This window comes from Chroicocephalus ridibundus, chromosome Z, assembly GCF_963924245.1.
Source record: "Chroicocephalus ridibundus chromosome Z, bChrRid1.1, whole genome shotgun sequence".
Lineage (NCBI taxonomy): Eukaryota > Metazoa > Chordata > Aves > Charadriiformes > Laridae > Chroicocephalus > Chroicocephalus ridibundus.
Genome location: NC_086316.1, coordinates 56,974,491 through 56,993,706, shown reverse-complemented (window position 1 = coordinate 56,993,706; position 19,216 = coordinate 56,974,491). Strand labels below are relative to the sequence as shown.

General features: G+C 46.0%; 1 protein-coding gene across 2 annotated transcripts; it reads left to right on the top strand.

Moving 5' to 3' along the window:
• The first annotated feature begins 3,598 nt into the window (after nt 1-3,598).
• VLDLR (very low density lipoprotein receptor) lies at nt 3,599-18,444 on the top strand. 2 transcript variants are annotated; one of them, XM_063319785.1, is made up of 19 exons: nt 3,599-4,087; nt 8,286-8,405; nt 8,994-9,116; nt 10,011-10,133; nt 11,497-11,868; nt 11,975-12,097; nt 12,183-12,305; nt 12,756-12,875; nt 12,953-13,078; nt 13,455-13,626; nt 13,951-14,175; nt 14,333-14,451; nt 14,831-14,970; nt 15,088-15,229; nt 15,543-15,689; nt 16,617-16,706; nt 17,104-17,181; nt 17,295-17,464; nt 17,797-18,444. In XM_063319785.1, the coding sequence occupies exons 1-19, from the start codon at nt 3,856-3,858 to the stop codon at nt 17,830-17,832; spliced, it is 2,781 nt and encodes a 926-aa protein (XP_063175855.1). In that variant the 5' UTR covers nt 3,599-3,855; the 3' UTR covers nt 17,833-18,444. The 2 variants fall into 2 exon arrangements, with proteins under 2 accessions (XP_063175855.1, XP_063175856.1); XM_063319786.1 differs by lacking the exon at nt 16,617-16,706 and having other exon boundaries at nt 3,600-4,087.
• Nucleotides 18,445-19,216: the final 772 nt, after the last annotated feature.

The window sequence follows — 19,216 nt, the reverse complement described above, 5'->3', positions numbered from 1 at the left end:
AGGCAAAAGTCCCATTGATTTAAGACCTGAGGGTGAATTAGTAATCCCAGTGTTTCAGGAACTCGTTTAGTAATGGAGGCTATATGGTCTCTAAGGCGAAAAGAGAAAGGAACACAAAACACACTGAATTCGTATTAGGTGTACTCCAGAAGGTCCTTGCTGTGCTTTATTTTCTCTTGTAAATTGACTTTACACTCTATAACCAACAGAGTAAATTAATTATCCCAAAGGATCCAAACCTATTATGAGTCCAAATGCATTATCAGGTGAATTGATGTTGGAAAGTCTCTGGGGCCCCAATATCCACCATAATTCCCAAAAGGAAAGGTAATAAAATGCCGTTTCTTGTTACCTGAGTCATTTTGTAAGGCAAAAGCAATGCCTAGCTGGTTCACTTAGCTTTTTGGCAATTTTCTCCAGCTCTTTTCAAAGGAATGTCACTAAATCTTCAAAAAATATTCACCAGCTATGGGTCAGAAAACAGGATGGAGAATTGGAGACTCCTCTAAAAACAATTAGCAGTAATAAAACTTTTATGCATAATATTTAATACCATATAGCACTTCACATTTTGCAGTTCTTTGCACACCCACAGAGTGTTCTGAATATCCCCACGAAGATGGCATGTCCTATTACCACAAATGAGAAATCTGCAACAAAGCTTCAAATCCGGTGAAACTCTACTGAATCTGAGTGTCTGCTCAGTACTATAGAAGAAGCCACTGTTAGAAACATGGTTTAGGAATGCCTTTCTCGGGTGTCTCAGCCAGTCTGGTCAGTTAGAAACTACTCCTGCACAATGCCTAAGTGGGTTTGGAAACATTAGCCCTGTACTCTGTACTTTGTATGCATGTACAGTGCATATTTAATAACATTGCTATAAATATATATAAATGCAAATAATAACAGAACAGGGACCTAGACCAGTTCTGAGTGCAGTACAGGAGCGGCGCAACCTTTGAGAATTGTTCTTGACTACAGGAACTTGCTTAACTGAGGTGGCAATGCCAGCTCTCCCTTCACGCTCCCTCTCTCCGCTCCCTGAGTTTGCCCACTTTCTCATCCACCTTCTGTCTGCAGCCTCCTGACTTCCTGACAGCTGGAGAAGTTCAACTCAAACAGACAAGGCAAAAACCAAAGCAGACTGAGGTCTGCAACAGAGCAAATGCTAATGCATTTCCCAGCCTGAGGACAAAAGGACTTACAGTTACAAAAGCCAGCTCACGTTCCCTACAGAATTCAGCACCCTTCCTAAACCTAGACCCTCCTACAAGCTTCGCTCCTGTGCTATCACTAGCATAGTAGGACTGCTATTCTCCTAAGCGTGCATATTTGCAACAGAAGTCCACAATTTTATTCCAGTTCTCCTGTATAGATCTATTCTTGTATCCTTGTGTGTATGAACAAAGTGACACTAAAATTCATTACACACACCGCAGATCCCCCCAAACACCTTCCTGTTCCCACACACAGCGAGCCTTTCCAAGACTATGACTGACACAAAGGCATGAAACCTCACTGCAGATGGCTCCCGGCTCCCTTGGATCTCACAGATCACCTGGTAGGGGCTGGTAGGCTACTTGCCCTTTTCTTAAAAAGAATTCCTGTAAGGATGGTGCTAAGGAAGGAAAAGATCTTTGTTCCATGAGATCCTTTTCTGGAAATTCCACCAGAGCCTGTGGATGATCAGACTCATGCACTTACTCAGTCATGCCTTTTAACTTCTTTGGAAATGCCAAAAATTATTTTGCAGCAAGTTCTGCTTTGCAGTCCAAACCCTCAGGTGCACAAAGAGCTAGGTACATCCAGGATAGAAAGTTGCTTCCCCATCACAAAGCCAGGTAAAGGTGCTCATGGAGCAGCAATAAAATAATGCAGGGGACAAAGACTAGTTTTTCCTCCCTCCAGTAAATATATATCTTCCATAGAAAAATAAGGAAGACCATCAACTACCAGCATACACTAAGTTATGTCCAGCCCTGTATTTCTGCATGACTGGAGTCTTCTTGCATATTGCTGCACTCAGTGTATGGCTTATAAAATATTTCTGTAATGATAACAGGACATTTGTGAAAATGCTGCTCAGCTCAAAGCACAGCAGACTGTGCAACAGTGAGCAACCCAACTGAAGGCAATGTGTCATGCTGAAGATCTGCAAGGAGAACAATGTTTTCAGAGTACTGCTTACACTAAGCCATCTTCCCGAGGACCCCAGTCAACCCCCTTGTATGCAATAGATTTTTCTTGCTTGAAGCAGCCTATGTTTGCGAGAACAATACTGTAGCATCTAATGCCATGTACCAGGCAGGCTGGGAAAGCACAGTCTTTCTCCTGCTGCCCCTGAGGCCACGAGGTAGAGGAGCTGTAGGAAGGCAAACACTGGGAACCGGTCTCTTCACATTTACACACATACCAGAACTATAATTCCCAGATGTATTTCAGTAACATGAAATCAAATCTTGACTTCTTTAACAAGTCTCTGATGCATCAACTATTTGCCCATTTGGGTGACCTGGACACTCGCTCGTTACATGAACTGCAAGAGATAATCCACTCTGAAGTTACTGATGCAGTGGTATGACTTGTCTTTAGTGGAGTCACAACACAACTGGATGCGATTCAAAAACGGCTTCACTCTGCAAATAACATATAAAGAAATATGTTATGACATTTAGGAAATATGGGGTCTCAAAGATACTCGCTTCATTGAAGGAATCACCTGGAAAAGATTTAAAATATTAGGCCAATAATTCAAGACTTCATTTCCAAGGAAAGAAACAGCAACCAGCTTTTTCATCATTTTTTGGATGGAGCAGCTTGATGAAGTTTATGTCTCCACTACAATATTAACAGCACAGCACACAATATTACCATAAAATAGCAAGCCTATGAAAATAAGTGAAATAAAGCAGAGAACTACTAAACCTCAATTGCAAATTCTAAGGGTGCCGTGAACAAAACCAAATTTGCATTTTGCCAACCCTTTTTTTCTCTCTTTATTTCACCAAGATGTAACTGGGATGTTCAAAACGCTACAAATGAGGAATAAAACTACCAATTCTCCTCCTTAAAATAAAAGGTTAAGCTTGCAATTATACGACTTTGGCATATCATTTTGCGCAATTACTAATTAACTACGATCCCCGATCACAGAATGCAGAAGTAGTGATTTTCTTCCTCAAGAGCTGCGCCTGCTTCAAGTCAAGTTCTGCCACAGGAGGGAGGAAAAAAAAAACCCCACAGGGCAGGCGGACCTGTGCCCGTGGGGTGGCGGGGGGGGGACAACGAACGGTGGAAACGGTTCTTTGGAGAAAACCATCCCGCAACGCGGATTTCAGCACCCAGCCGGGACGGGGGGGGTCCCGCAACGCCCCCTCCCCGCGGCGGCATCGCCGTTTTGGGAAAGTGGGAGAAACAAAGCCGCCGCCCTCCCTCTCCCCCGCGTCCCCCCTCCCCTCCCGCCGGAGCTGCCCCACACCCGCCGCACCGGCCGCGGGGGCTGGCAGCGAGGTCGCACCGCCCCCCCCTACCCCCCCCCCCCCCCCGCCCCGCGGAAGGAAGAGCCGGGACTGGGGCAGCGCGGGGGGCTCTACCCGCCGCCCCGCACCGCGCCGCCCCGCACCGCGGCAGCGCCACTCACCCAGCCGCGCCGCGCCGAACCGCGCCGAACCGAACCGAACCCCGCCGGTGTGCGGGCCCGCCGCGGCGGCCGCAGGTGCCGCGGAGGAGGAAGCGGGGGCGGGCGGCGCTGGCGAGCCAACCGGGGCCCGGCGCGGTGCCGTGAGTCACCAGCGGCCGCGCAGGGCGGCCGGGCGGCTGGTATAAGAGCGCCGCGGGGACACCCTCCCCCCGTGCATGTCGCCGTCTCCCTCCTCTCCTCCTCGCCTCTCCGACCGCCGCGCCTGCCCGCCCGCCCTCCTCCCTCTCTCCGTCCCCGGCGTGGCGATGCGGTCGGACCGGCGGCGCGGAGAGCCCAGTGCCGCGGGTGGCGGCGGCCCCGGTGTCGGTGCGGGGCGGCGGGCGGTCCCGGGCTGCTGGGCGCTGTGGCTGCTGCTCGCCCTCAGCTGCCTGTGTGCCGCCGCCGACGGTGAGTGTGGGGCCCGGGCGGGCGGGGAGAGGGGGGCTGGGGGGCGCTGCCGCCCCCTGCAATAATTTCTTCACCCACCACCCTTTAATTTTTTTTTTCCTCCTTTTTTTTCCTTTTTTTTTTTTTTTTTTTTCGGTCTCTCAGGCCTCCGCTGCGCCGGGGCAGGGGGGAGCGGGGCTCCGCGAAAACGGGCGAGCTTCTCGCGGATGGGGGCTGGGGGGGTACGGCAGGGCGCTGCCGCCGGGGTCTGCCCCGCCGCCCCCTTTTCGTCGCGGGAGGCGCCGCCTTCCCCGCCGGGCCCCGGGCGGCCCCAGGCGCCGGTGAAGGTGGGCCAGAGCCCCTGCCCGGCCGGCCCCCACCCCCCCGCGCCCGGGAGCACCTCACCCGGCAGAGACCCGGGTGCGGCGGGAGGGTTTGATTTTTTTTTTTTTTTTTTTTTTAAATTATTATTTATTTATTTATTTTCCTGGGCGCTGCCTGGTGCTGAGGGTAGGGTCTGCACGGCCAGCGAGGGGGCCGGGGAGAACTGGGGCGATGTCGTGGGGGAAGGAAGAGGAGCCCCTGGAAAGCCTGCGGCGTGAAAGGTGCTGTCAAACTACTGTGCAACTTCGGCTTTGTGGCATCCAGCGGCACTGGCACGGCTGTAGTTCAGGGCCACCGGTTACCACCGTAAGGGATCTCCACCTGGTGGCAAGGTTGAGCCTTGCCAGCGTCGGGTCCCCCCTGGCGGGCTGGGCTCTCGCTGGTAGCGCTGCTGCTGGCGAGCTCCAGGGTTGCCTCCCAGCGCTGAAACTGTCACCCTCGTGGCAGAGGGACCTGCGCATTAAGCCCGTTGGATGGTCGATTAAAAATATTTTCCTCTTGAGTGGAATTAGTAATCAACTGGCTGAGTCCTTTCCTTCTTCAGGAACTGAGCTCCAGGCTGCCCATCTAGGTGGGAGGCGGGCATTTGGTGTCTGCATTGTTGTATGGCTTTTAATCTCCTGACTAGTGGCCCAAAGTGTCAGATACTGGCTATGTTGGCAAAGTGTTCTTAAAGGTAGTTGGACTTTGTAGTCCTAGCTGTGTGCAGTAGTTCAGGCACTGGGTCTATCTGGAAGAGCCCAGCCAGGGGATTGTTGTTTCCAGTCCCCCTACAAGGAGGAAGAGGAGAAATGTCTGCCCAGTCACTCCTCAGTTTGCAGTCGTGTAGGTTACCCCCATGTCCAGCCTACAACAGACATGATTAAACAGCTGTAGTATGAAGGAGCAAGCAGGCTGGCACTGAAACTACTGGTGTACTGTGGTCAGAAATCATAACGAGATATGCAGTGGAGGGTGACTCTAGCCCACCAAGTCAGTCTGATTCTTCCCTCAATTTGAGTTTGTGGCCCCACCAGCTCTCTTCTACTAGTAGTTGCAATTGCCAGGATCTGGGGGGAGTCTAAGCTAGTTCCTGTATAAGCTCTCCCAAGATTTCCCAATCAGTGTTGCAAGCTTTTCTGGGACTTGGTGTCAGATGACAGTACACAAGTGTCACATGTTTGAGGCTGCACAGATAAGTAATATGACAACTTGCTTAAGGGGCCGAGACACACTGTGACAGCAGAGATATGGAGGAAGCTAGTTTAACTTGGGTAGTCATTGTAACTGTGCTCCTTCACCCTGGGCGCATTGCTGCTTATGAGCTAACTTCTATTAAGTAGTTACCTGGGGAACAGTAACATAATATGTGTTAGCAGTCACAGCCTGTGAAGTTGCTGGTTCTCTCCATCTTCCGCTGAAGCCTTGTCCCAAGGAGGAGAAAAGGTGTACAGGTGATTCCAGTGTATGAGTAGCACATGAAGAGAAGCTTTGAATTAGCATCTGATTGAAAAATCATTAACTGTCTAGGGACTGAAGTTGCAACTGAGGAGGTTTGACTCTGTTGCTTGAAGTAGCTGTGGATTGGACTGGTAGTGTCATGACTAAATGGTTACCTGTCATTGAAGAACTGTGCTTGGTGTGAGACGGGAGACCACAGTTAGTTACTGGCTGGAGTCTTAACCGGGGCTCACTCCAGGCGGCCTTTAGAGTTTGACAGACATCTTCAGGAGTAGCAACAGATGATGACCTTTACCTTTGTGCACCTGTGTGTGTGTTAGGTGCTGTCAGTTCTTTACTTGTTTGTGGGTTCACAAAAGTAGTAGCTCTGACATTTCACTTGGCATCAGCTGCAGCAGTGATGATACTTTATTGGAATGGCTGCTGGTAAGGGTTGTCTTTGTAGAGTTATAGCTGTTAACTCCAAGCTCAGTTACTGTTTCATTTAGCCTTCTGTGTAGCTTCCCTGTAGCATTTGGTCAAAGTGATGTTATGTTTGTAAGTCACAATGTACTAGTCAGTCTTAGCAAGCCTTTTCTGGTTATTCTAGCTTGAAATAGTGTAACTAAGGACTGTGGAGTTATTTTGGGATCTCCTGAGTGGCAGGCTTAGTCTAATATCTCTAGTATGCTATTTTGGGAAAGGTTGACTGCACTCCGACAGCCTGGATGAGAATATCTCAAAACTTGCGGGAGTCAGTTGTTGCATATTTTAGGTGGTAGTACAGTAATAACTGGAATAGCGTGTGACCAGGGCTTGCAAGCAGAAGGCTACCTCTCTTAGAGGTTGCTGGACAACAAGGTGATGTCAGGCTTGGAACAAACTGATAGCTGTGGCTTCTGCACCCTCTCTAAGCTGGCTGGGGTGTGCCTCCTAGCACAGGGCAAGCTACTTGTTTGATAGCTCTTGACCCAATAGTAGTGGCTTCCTGAAAAGGAAAGGAGGGACAGAAATACAGAGCACATGAGTTGATGTTCACTTTTTTGTCAGTCTTTGAACACAATTCCTATGAAACAAGTTGTTATGGCTTTACTCTGACTGACCAGTGAGCTGGTGTTTTACTCAACCAGTAAGGCTGCTAAAACATTAGCAGAGCTCAATAAGCTGTTGTTTCAATTCCTTTACTTTTGGCATGAATTTACGTGGAACACTCAGCAGGTAAAATCGCTCATGTTGTCCTTGCTTGTACTCTGGCCAGGATTTGCCACTGCCTAGTGCTTGGTGGCTGAATAGCTTCTTTCCACTTGGAAACTGTCTTGCATTTTGCGTGTTGTACACAGAAGATATAAAATAACAAGTAATGTTCCACTAAAATTTGATGCCCTTTGTGAGCCCTGGTATGCCAAGACAATGCACTGCCACTAAATGATGCAATAAACCAAGGAGGAGCAGGAGTCTTGCATCATGCTGTAGACATATGCAGCCAATACCAATGCGTGAGCTAACATGCTTGCCTGCATTACATGCATTACATGGAACAGCTCTGGCTTAGCAGCTGAAGAAGCAGGCTGCTGCTTTTAGTGACAGTTATAACACAGCTTCAAGACAAAGTAGGTTCCCTTGAGGGATGGGGTCATACGGTTTCAGAGCTGAAGATACTCTGGAAAATGCCCTCCAGCTCTAAGCATCATGCAGAAAGCAGTACCTTACTCAAGCATACTAACAAATCAAGACTGTTAACAGTGGTGAAACAACAGACTTAATTCCAGAAGGAAGTGATAATTTATCTTGCTCTCTTAGCATCACACTTGATCTAGCTTTAATAAGCAAGATCCAGATAAGTAATCACACTTCTTGTGCATACTAAGGAATGTCTCTGTGTGCTGTTGTTTGAAGTGTAACTAAAATCATTATAACTTGTTGTTCAGCTACAGAGCAGATATCTAAGCTATCTTTACAGACATCTTGGGGATTCTGTTGTAATGTGTCGGCAGCAGAGTACTCAAATGCTAATGCAGCTTGATATTAGTCAAGTCTAAACTCACTTTGCTTGAAGTTTGAAGAGTTTTGAGGATGCAATGCTGGGTGCTAGACAGCAGAAGTTACTGTGTGCATGCACTCCTCTGCCTGGCAAACTTGACCCTGCCTTGAAAAGGAAAACTCGGGAAGAAGAACCTGTTTTCTGGCAGGTGGACTGTCACAGTGCTTAAGCTCTGCACTTGTACTCTGAAGGAAAGCTTCTGGCTGTATTTTAATGATCGAGTAATGTCACTACAAAGACTTGGAGTTCAGGTCTGGTTTTGTGCTGGTGTTACACTGTTTATTAAGCTGGGTAACTTCTTGGTCAGCAGTGGGGGGGAAAGCAAGAAAGTATTGCTAAACAGTATCAGAGCTTATGTTCCTTTTTCTATTGAAGGTGCCAGAGCAAAATGTGAGGAATCCCAATTCCAGTGTAGTAATGGACGCTGTATTCCTTTACTCTGGAAATGTGATGGTGATGAAGACTGTTCAGATGGCAGTGATGAGAAAGCTTGTGGTAAGTAATCAAAAGAAATAATACCTCTGTAGTAGTACTTGCAGTTGGCGGTGCTAGTTGCTAAGCCTAGCTTTAGCTGCCAGCTCTTGCTTTAAGCAGACATGGAGGTTCAGATAGATGACTAGAGGTACTTCAGAGAAGAGGTGAAATGGACTCAATATCCAATGCTGGTGTGTTTGAACTGCCAGTCTGCTCAAGCAGACCTAAACTGTTACCTTAGGGTTACATAGTACCATGCTTCTGTAATGACAAATCAAATGCCCTGATAATAAACTCAGAGTTCAAAATCTGAATATTAATATCAATAGACCTTACTTTAACCCAAGTGTGTTAAAAGCAGCAGCTATTCTAGAAGCATGGTCTCCCTTACAAATAGCAGTCTTTCAGTGCCTGCTTATAGGAGATAAATGTTTCTCTATGCACAGTATAACTCTCTGGGAAGTGTTAAATAGCGCTGCCATTAGACTGGTGGAAGATGACACCAGACATCCAAGAACTAAGGACGGTGCCTCGCTTTCCTAGGGCAAGGCAGCTTGTCTCTAGCTGCAACCAACAAGCTAAGCTCTGGTCTGTCGTTCTCCCTTGCAGTGAAGAAGACATGTGCCGAATCTGATTTTGTGTGCGTCAGTGGTCAGTGCGTCCCTAACAGATGGCAGTGTGATGGGGATCCAGACTGTGAGGATGGGTCTGACGAGAGTGCTGAACTGTGCCGTAAGTGAGCCTGGCTTGTCGGTGCAGGCAAGCCTGCGGAGAGTAGCATTTTGACTTCTTGCCTGTTTGCAGCCCGGCTCTCCTCCTAGACGAAGGATGAACGTATTGTCTTGGAGAGCACCTTCCTAAGTGCTAGCTTGGTTTTGGCCACATCGGGGTCTTGACAAGACTTTTTACTACTAACTCTCCCCACTACTGAGTGGGGAGACTCTGTATTTGCACCTGGTAACAGATAGCAAGTACAAGGTTTTACTGACAGTCAGAAGCACCAAGCACAACACAGCAGGCCTCACCATTACTGTGGTTTGTTCACCAAGTGATCACTGTCCTCAAAGACAACTACTTTGGAAGATAACCAGAGCTAGCGTAGGAACTGGAGGACTGACTACATGTTGGGAGGTGGGAAGCAGAAGTGCAGAGGCTTGACTGGGAGGTCTCACAGTTAGCAGCCCCAGTCTTAAGTGTGGTAACTAATCAAGGGATATAGATCTGTGAAGCTTCATTTCCTTGTGTCATTAGGATCCACACTGAGGAATACTTCAGCCCCAAGTCCTACTGCACTTTGGCGTTACTCCTGCCTACTACTATGTGTTAATAGCTCAATCTTCTACAGTGTAACTGGTGTGCAATCACAAAACTATGGCTACACAGATACTCTTAAAATACTAATCTATTGGGAGCTGGAAGCATCCTTTTTTACCGAACACTACAAACTAGTGTAACCTCTTCCATGATGGAGCTATCAACTTAGATGGATCCTGGCATCTAATTAACTGCAACTCTGTCCAGAGCTGAAGCCTTTCAGTCTCAACTTTCAGGACAACTGCTAAAACCCAAGATCAGTAGCTCTTAAATTTTAGAACTCTTAAATTCAACTTAAACTTTTTTCAATAGATATGAGAACATGCCGAGTAAATGAAATCAGCTGTGGTCCTCAGTCAACCCAGTGTATCCCAGTGTCCTGGAAATGTGATGGTGAAAAAGACTGTGACAGTGGAGAAGATGAAGAGAATTGTGGTAAGGGAAGAAACAGTGGCTGCATAACTCTATTTGAAATTGACTTGTCTGTAAAGGAGCTAGCTGTGCAGTATACCTGGGAAGACAAATTTCTCATAGTATCAATATCTCCTTCAACCTACATTCATCTTGTATTGCAGCCCGCTTAACAAAGCGGACTTGCTCTAACACTCCTCTGTCCTGCTAAGTTAAGAACTACAGCAATATAAGCTATACAACATCTATCTTTGGTCTCTGGCTAATTTTGGCAGTAGTCATAGGTTTAGTCACATGTCAGGCAAACCATCAGAACTTCTTCTCCGCAGAGTTTCTCAACAGGTAACTCTAGTTGCTGCTTACATTAACAAATGGTCTCCTAAAAACGTAGTAGTGACTTGTAGCCAAGGGCACAGCTGATCTGCTTTAAAGCCCTATCCTGGAGTATTCTGTGCGCTTGTCTGAAAGTGCAGACTAGGGAAGCTAGGTTTCAGGTGCTGGGGGGCAACTTCAGGCTGGTACACAAGTGAAGCTGCCACTGTTAGAGTGCAGCATTCCTGGCTTGTTCTAATGAACTTGCATACATATGAGTTGGCTGCGGTGTCCTGAGATGAATTTGCTGTTACCAAAGCCACAGGGCTGGCTTCTGTCAGAGCCACCTTACTTGGACAGACTAATGAGACACAGATCTGCAGACTTCTGGTATGTGCCTGTGGAGTTGCTGCCTTATTCAGCAAGCAAAAGCCTTAATCTGCAAGTAAATCTATGGGCAGCATTTCTAATGAAGCTGATAAAACTATCAGCCTAGGCATACTGAGCTGCTAGCTACATTGCTATTAAACCAGCATAATTTGTACTGGCATAAATTGTGTGGATGTGCTTAATACCACAGGATCAACTGGTGCAAGATCTTGATCTGTTATCCCCAGTGATCTAGGCAAATGGACCACTGCTGTCCTGGGGACCAGCACAAAACACTTCAATTTCAAACTATAGTGCATGCTGACCATCTGGCTACCTTAATCTTAGTCTGTACTCTAGAGTTAGCAATTCTCTTACCTTCTGTCTCTGGTTCACAGGGTTTGAGCCTGTTTTCTGAAAGGCTCTCACTCTGAAGCAGAACAGCCTAGCTGCTTCAGAAGGAGGTTACTTTCACGTAGTAACTCAAAACTGATACCTCTCACTCATAACATCCAAAGGCAAGGAGGACAGTCTGTGTGAGGCCCAGGTGTCTTGTAGGTGGTCAGTTAGGCTCTCCTAGAGCCTTATACAGGATGCTGACCTTCTGTAAGCTAACAGCTGAAGAACCTGCAAAGCAAAATACCTTCATACAAGAGTCTGACACCTTGTGATAATCTGCTAATCTGTCTTACTCCTGTTACTCCAGGCAATGTGACTTGTAGTCCAGCAGAGTTCACATGCAGCAGCGGGCAATGTATTTCCAAGAGCTTTGTCTGCAACGGTCAAGATGACTGCAGCGATGGCAGTGACGAGCTGGAGTGTGCACCTCCTACCTGTGGAGTTCATGAGTTCCAGTGCAAGAGCTCCACTTGCATCCCCATCAGCTGGGTGTGTGATGATGATGCTGACTGCTCTGACCATTCAGATGAATCTCTAGAGCAATGTGGCCGCCAGCCTGCACCTCCTGTGAAGTGCTCTGCCAGTGAGGTGCAATGTGGCTCAGGTGAATGTATCCACAAAAAGTGGCGCTGTGACGGGGATCCTGACTGCAAGGACGGAAGTGATGAAATCAACTGCCGTAAGTTAACTTGGTCATTCTCTAGGAGGTGCTGGTTGGCTCCTGTTTTATTTTCTTTCCTTCATCAGACCTCAGGAGTTTAAGTCTGTAATGGCTGTGTCCGCAGCTTCTCGGACCTGCAGACCAGACCAGTTCAGATGTGAAGATGGTAACTGCATCCATGGGAGTAGGCAGTGCAATGGTGTGAGAGACTGTCTGGATGGCACTGATGAAGCAAGCTGTAACAATGGTAAGTGTGGAACTAAGCAAGAATAAAGTCTTTGCAGAATATCTGTTGAAGCTGCTAGTTGCCTTCATAATCTTCACTATCTCAGTTATTCAGTGCTCTGGACCTGGCAAATTCAAGTGCAGAAGTGGAGAATGCATAGATATCAATAAAGTGTGTAACCAGCAGAGAGACTGCAAGGACTGGAGTGATGAGCCCCTAAAGGAGTGTAGTAAGTGAACAAACTCATTGCACAATGCTGACCATTAGACATACTTGGATACAGCCTCTGAGCTGTCAGATGTCAGTCTGGAATGCCCATCTGCACTTCCTTGGTGGCAAACAGACAACCAAGAGCATCCTAGTCAGTAGGCTAGTTTTATCCTAGCCAAACTGGCTGTTGGGATGACTTCTCCATGGGCAGAAGGCACTTGAAGGCATTAGGAACTCTGAAACTTCCAGGAGCCTTAATCTTTATCTGTTGCTGCCAACTTGTAACACAAGTAACATGCTGATAGTGTAAATTTGAGGAGGGTCTCACACATGTGCCTTCAAGTGTCAGAGTGGTTTATCAGATGTGGCAGGCATCATTAGAAAATGACTGGGTATCTGGTAAAGCATCCTAAGACTTTAAGATTAAATATGTGTGCTGTCTCAGAAGTGGATAATTCTTCTCTTCTAGATATAAATGAATGTCTGGTGAACAATGGTGGATGCTCTCATATCTGCAGAGATCTCGTTATTGGCTATGAATGTGACTGTCCAGCTGGGTTTGAGCTTATAGACAGGAGAACCTGTGGAGGCAAGTATCAAGTAGGTTAACATGGACCCTTCTGAGGGTGTTGGAGATAAGAACAAATTAAATTGTTGTCTTCACAGATATCGATGAATGCCAGAACCCTGGTATCTGTAGTCAAATCTGTATCAACCTGAAAGGGGGCTACAAATGTGAATGTAGCCGTGGCTATCAGATGGATCTTGCTACTGGAGTGTGCAAGGCAGTCGGTGAGTATTGGCATAAGACTTCTATATCCCTGCTTTAAAATGAGGTAGCAAGTGATGTATAGTTTGTGCTATTCTGGTTTTGACGCTAGTTGTGCTGTGTGAACACTCCTAACACTTTGAATGATGTCATGGTACAGTACTTAAAGTTGCCTGACATAAAACTTCTTGTGTCTGCTCCCTGGGCAGGAGGACCCTCCCTGTCAAGGGGCGGAGGGAGGAAAGGATGAGGTATGGTACAGCCAAGATCTCTGTCAGGATCCACTAGCAAGTGTGGAATGGCAAATACTAAATATGATGACTCTTAAAACTTGCCATAAAATAACAGTATGTGACTGCATGTCTAGAAGTACAGGTAACACTTACACTCTTTCCACAGGGAAAGAACCATGTCTAATTTTCACCAACCGCCGGGATATCAGGAAGATCGGTCTTGAGAGGAAAGAATACATTCAGCTAGTAGAGCAGCTAAGAAACACTGTAGCTCTAGATGCTGATATTGCTGAGCAAAAGCTTTACTGGGCTGACTTCAGCCAAAAAGCGATCTTCAGGTAAATGGACTCAGCTTCTGAACCCTCGTGTGCCCCCCTAAACCATCTCACATTTTACCCAAGGTAATTCTCTAGGCTCTAATGATGAGAACTAGGTTTCTGATGTCCTAAAGACAAAGTACAGTAGGTGCAAGTCCCCACAACTAGCAATGTGTATGCTTATTGCACATCCTAGTAACTGCTGCTACAATTGTACAAAAGGCGCTCTGTGGAAAGTCACGAGTGCATCTTCTACATTGTCTGCCATGTGCAGTATTTGCTGAGGCATGCCAGGTGGTAATATTTGGAGGAAGGGGTTGAAAGCAAGTAATTCTTGTCTTCCAGTGCCTCTATTGATACCCGTGATAAAGTTGGAACACACATCAGAATCCTGGACAACATACACAGCCCTGCGGGAATTGCTGTTGACTGGGTTTATAAGAACATCTACTGGTCTGACTCAACTGCAAAGACCATTTCAGTGGCTAGCCTAGATGGCACAAAAAGAAAGGTTTTGTTTCTCTCTGAGCTGAGAGAGCCAGCTTCTATTGCTGTAGATCCTCTCTCTGGGTGAGTATTTGTCCTAGTTCTCTTAAAAGAGCGGACCTACCAGCTACTCCATGTCCTGATAACTGACTTAGGTAGCCTTTGTTAGTTATTGGTCATAACTAAGAGTGATACTACGGAGTACTATAGTGCATCATACAACATAAATTCTGCTTCACAGCTTTATGTACTGGTCAGACTGGGGTGAGCCAGCAAAAATTGAAAAAGCAGGAATGAATGGATTTGACAGACAGCAGCTTGTGACAACAGAAATCCAGTGGCCTAATGGAATTGCTCTAGGTATGTTGAACTTGTCTCTGTGCCAGAGGTATTCTGGAGCTTTAGCAATTTGTTTGCTACAAAAGCCAAGGTCATCCTTCAGAGAACTATTTTCAGCTTCTGAGAATGGGAATTTCCTGTGTGCCTGGAGACACTGCAACAGGTACAGGTAGCACTTCTCAGATACTGAAATGGTAATTTTTCTTGCACTGCTCTATATTATAGTTGAGGCACAGGCCACTTAGGCAGCACTGCAGCAGCCTTCTGTATCCTGGTGTGGTAAGAAACTAGAGCAACGCTACAACTGTTCTCGAACCTGTGGGTATTTCAACTTTTGCAGGAGGCTTTGGAGGTTTTTTCCATGTAGATAGTAAATATGTTCGGGTTTTTTTCCTCCTAGATCTTGTAAAAAGCCGTCTGTACTGGCTTGATTCCAAACTACATATGCTGTCAAGTGTGGACTTGAATGGCCAGGACCGTAGAATTGTGCTGAAGTCTCATATGTTCCTTCCTCATCCTCTTGCTCTAACAATATTTGAGGTAAGAATGACTTCCTCTAGTAACTGTCCAAGAGCCTCTTCTTGATAGTAGGAGGCTAGCAGTTATGGTGCTGATAGCAACACAGAGGTAATGGGATGCAATTATTATGTCTTCTAGGACCGTGTGTACTGGATTGATGGAGAGAATGAGGCAGTCTATGGTGCCAACAAATTTACTGGATCTGAGTTGGTTACCCTAGTGAACAACCTTAATGATGCACAGGACATCATTGTGTATCATGAACTCGTTCAGCCTTCAGGTAACTCTAACACAGTTTATAGTTATGCCAATGCATAAGAAGCTGCTTGGGTGGTGGCAAGGTGGCAAATGGTATCACCCCCCTGTATAGTTGTCTGCTTCACCTCTAGTTAGAGTGCTTGGTGCCTTCTAAAATAGGCACCCCCACTGGGGTTGAGAGAAGGTCTAGTTGCAGTTGGTCTCTCTTAGGCAGAGCAGGTACAAATCTGTAATGTGCAGAGGCAAGTAACTCTACTAGAGCAATTGTTAAGCAAATAATGTTGCTGTACCCCTGCAATATGAAGGCTCACTCCTGTCAATTGCTGTACCAACAGGCAGGAACTGGTGTGAAGAGAACATGGCAAATGGAGGCTGTAGCTACCTGTGCCTGCCTGCTCCTCAGATAAATGAACATTCTCCAAAGTACACTTGCGCATGTCCTGTTGGATACTTCTTGAAGGAGGATGGTCTGAGATGTGCCGGTATGGTAACATGACTGAAGTCTCCTCCAGGGTGTATGGGGAAGGAGTAGGGGTACTGAATCTGTTGGAAGCAAATATGGTAGTATAGGCTCAGAGCTTTGCATGAGTTAATCTGATATAATTAGTCTTGGAGGGGGTGGTCTTCTAGCATGTATTAAGCTGACCCTCAGAGTCTGCAGGTGCTGTTCAAAGTCCATGCTTGGTGTCTGCATCATCATCATTTGCAACAAGACCTGTACCTCCATGGCTTTCTGCAGATAGCAAGAACACGCACAAAATATACTGATAGCCTTTCTCATAAAACAAGGGGTATAAACTGACATGACTCTACAGTGTATAAATACAATGTTGAGAAGCTGGTAGGCTAATCTTGCTGGCCAAGGAAGTTTGTTTGGACCTCCTTTCATGGTCCAAACAAACATGCTACTGCAATTACCCTGAGGACTGACTCTATGGCACACTTGTTTGTCCAGTGGAGTGGAACTAGAAACACCAAGGTGCCACTTACTATATTGCATGTTGATTCTGACTGCCACAGTTAGAGAACCGTATGCAAGGACACTGTCCTCAGCTGGCTGCTCTAAAGGGTTGCTGTAGGTATCAAAGACTGTACCTAACCAGTAAACTTGTGGAACTAAAATCTCACTCGGAAAACCTGATGTGAAGGATGGGGTAGCTTACTGTTGTCATGGCTCTAAATACCTGTAATTCATGCCTGATTAACTGTCTAGGCTTGGTTTTGGAAGTATTTTTGATCAAAAACCCTCAACAGAGGCTGTGCTAGTGAAATAACTAATATCAGTGTTTCCAGTAAAGCTAACAAGCTGCATGATCATTCTGCCATCTGCTAAACATTCACTACCATGGCTTTCATAGCTAAGCTATTGCAGAACTTCAGGATTAACTGGGTTCTTGATCTATAATTAGTTTCAGGTACTGGAACAACTGTGGCTTACACTGAGGCTAAAGATACCAGCACAACAGAAAAATCTCCAACTCTTGGACTAGTTCCTGGAGGTACTGGTCCCAATAACTCAGACTGCTAAACATTAGAGAAATTAAATGCAAACTGACCCACTAGCCTACTTGAAGTTTTCTCCTTTGCATGCGAGTAGAGAACACAGGCCATGTCATGTGTGTAGTACAAGTACAACAGCTACAGCATAAACAAGTGTTAGTTCACTTACAATAGTGTGGAACCTGTATGTTTCACAAAATCTCAGGAATGCTCAGAGAAAGAAAGCAATAAAAGTAGCATTTTACTAATACAGGATGAAGCCTGTTAGGCAGTTCTTGCAGTGTATTACGAGAAGCTAATATGTGATAGCACCTTCTGGGCTTGGAAAGTGCTTGCATCTGACAAAGTCTGCCAGCCTATCAGTAAGCAAGCTTACTACTTCAAATTCTCATGCAGAATTCAACATCAGTGGTACAGCATCTGCAACACCTGCCTCTGGAGGAACATCAGCAGCTTGGACTGTTCTTCCTGTCTGTAAGTACAACATTCACTAGCCTTTGGGACCCTTCGTGGTGGGGCAAGCCACCCGTAGTCAGGAGCTTGACTTGACCCTACTCCTTACTTGCAATCTGCTTCTCTCCCTAAAGTATTGCTGGTGGTGGCCGCAGTCGCTGGCTACTTCATGTGGCGTAACTGGCAGCACAAGAACATGAAGAGCATGAATTTTGATAATCCTGTCTACCTGAAAACTACAGAAGAGGACCTCACAATTGATATTGGAAGACACAGTGCTTCAGTAGGACACACCTACCCTGCAGTAAGTAAACCTATTGACATGTCTGAGGCTCCAGGTTAATCCTCAGAGCAGATATAAAGACTGCTGAATGATACCTGACTTGAGTTTAGGAGAGGGCTTTGCTGTTGAAAGCTGCAGCCAAACCACTGGGCTGAATCAGCTGAGAACTTGCCCTTTTAATCGGGGTTAAAGTTCTAGTAGGCAACTACTGTCCTGTACCTGGGATGGGGCAATCAACATGGCCACTAGCCTGCAGAACTAGCCCCTGTTTCAAACTGCTGTGTAGTGATGATATGCATTGTTTTTTATCTTTATGAGTACAGTTGGAGCTAACTTGTCCTTATTTTGTACAGATATCCGTTGTAAGCACAGATGATGATATGTTGTGAGCACTGGATCAGCAATCACTTCCAGTTTACTTGTGTTTTACACTCTTTGGGGATAGTAACCAGGTTTGTGGCTGAAGGACTTCCTCCATTCTTGGAAGAAAGAAGATACTTTCTGTATGTATGGAACACATATGTAAATAGCTATTTTATACAGATTAACAACAAACTCTGTAAATACCTGTCCACAACAATTCAGCTTTTAGTGGTTACCATTTTATCAGTAACCCTTGGATTGGTCAGTCAGTAACACCACTGACCAAATATAAAGCACTTTCCATAGAAAGCCATATTCCAGCCACAACTTGTAACAGCTGTACATATGTGTATAGGACACTTGTAAATATTATTCCTGGAAAATCACTGTCAAGCACTTTGAAATACTTCAAATGTAAATTACTGTACACTGTCTTTTTCAATGATTGGGGCAATGGCAATAGGAAAAAACGGGTTACTATGATTGCCAAAAATTTGTAGACATAAGTAATTTTGTATGTGTGATTGAAACAATCTTCTCTGTTACCTTTTAGAGGTATACAGATATGAATGCTCTTTAAGAAACTACTGTAAACCTTAATTCAAGAGGGGAAAAATAATAAAAATTAAGCAATTACAGTATTGGTCTCCATTATTATGCTAGCACTGAAGTAAAACATAGTATCTCCTAAGTTGGAAACTTCAGTGGGCTACACTAGTACTGCCAGCTTAAGTATTTCTTAAGTTATTTCAGCAGTACCCCTAGACTGCTAAGACAGTACTGATCTGCCAGGTGACTGAGGTTTGTATTTAAGACTGATACTCTGCGGGGTACTGGACTGAATGAGTCTCCTTTCATAGGAGTCCAGCTGGACTCCTAAGTTAGGATTGACTGGCTAAAAATTACTCAACTACTACTGCAAGCTCCTAAGAGGTAGCATTGACAGAGATGCTACGTTGGAGACAGGTCAGAGCATTGTCTGCCAGGATGTTACACACATGTCTGAAGGATGTTATGCGCAAGCTCACAGTGGTGTCAGTCTGTTAGCAGTTACTCTTCGTGGCCATGCCAGTGCAAGTTGGGTCTTGGTAGCTGCTACACCTGTATAGAGGAATAGCAGAGCTGTGACTCGGCAGCTAATCATGGCAGCCTGCTCCTGCAGTCTTGGTGCCAAAAAGCCCCTGCTGCTACACGTGTAATGAGAGATGTCCCCTGCAATGAGCATCAGTGAGCTAGCGTCTTCTGCCCTGTGGCAACTCAATTCATTGTAATTGCTCTAAACTACAGATCACTTGAAGTGCTGTGGCCTTTCTCTTGGGTGACCATGGGAGTGAAAAATAAATTGTACAACGGTTCTGGGCCCAGGAAGGTGATATTCATCCATTAGTACGATACTATTTGAGTGCTCAT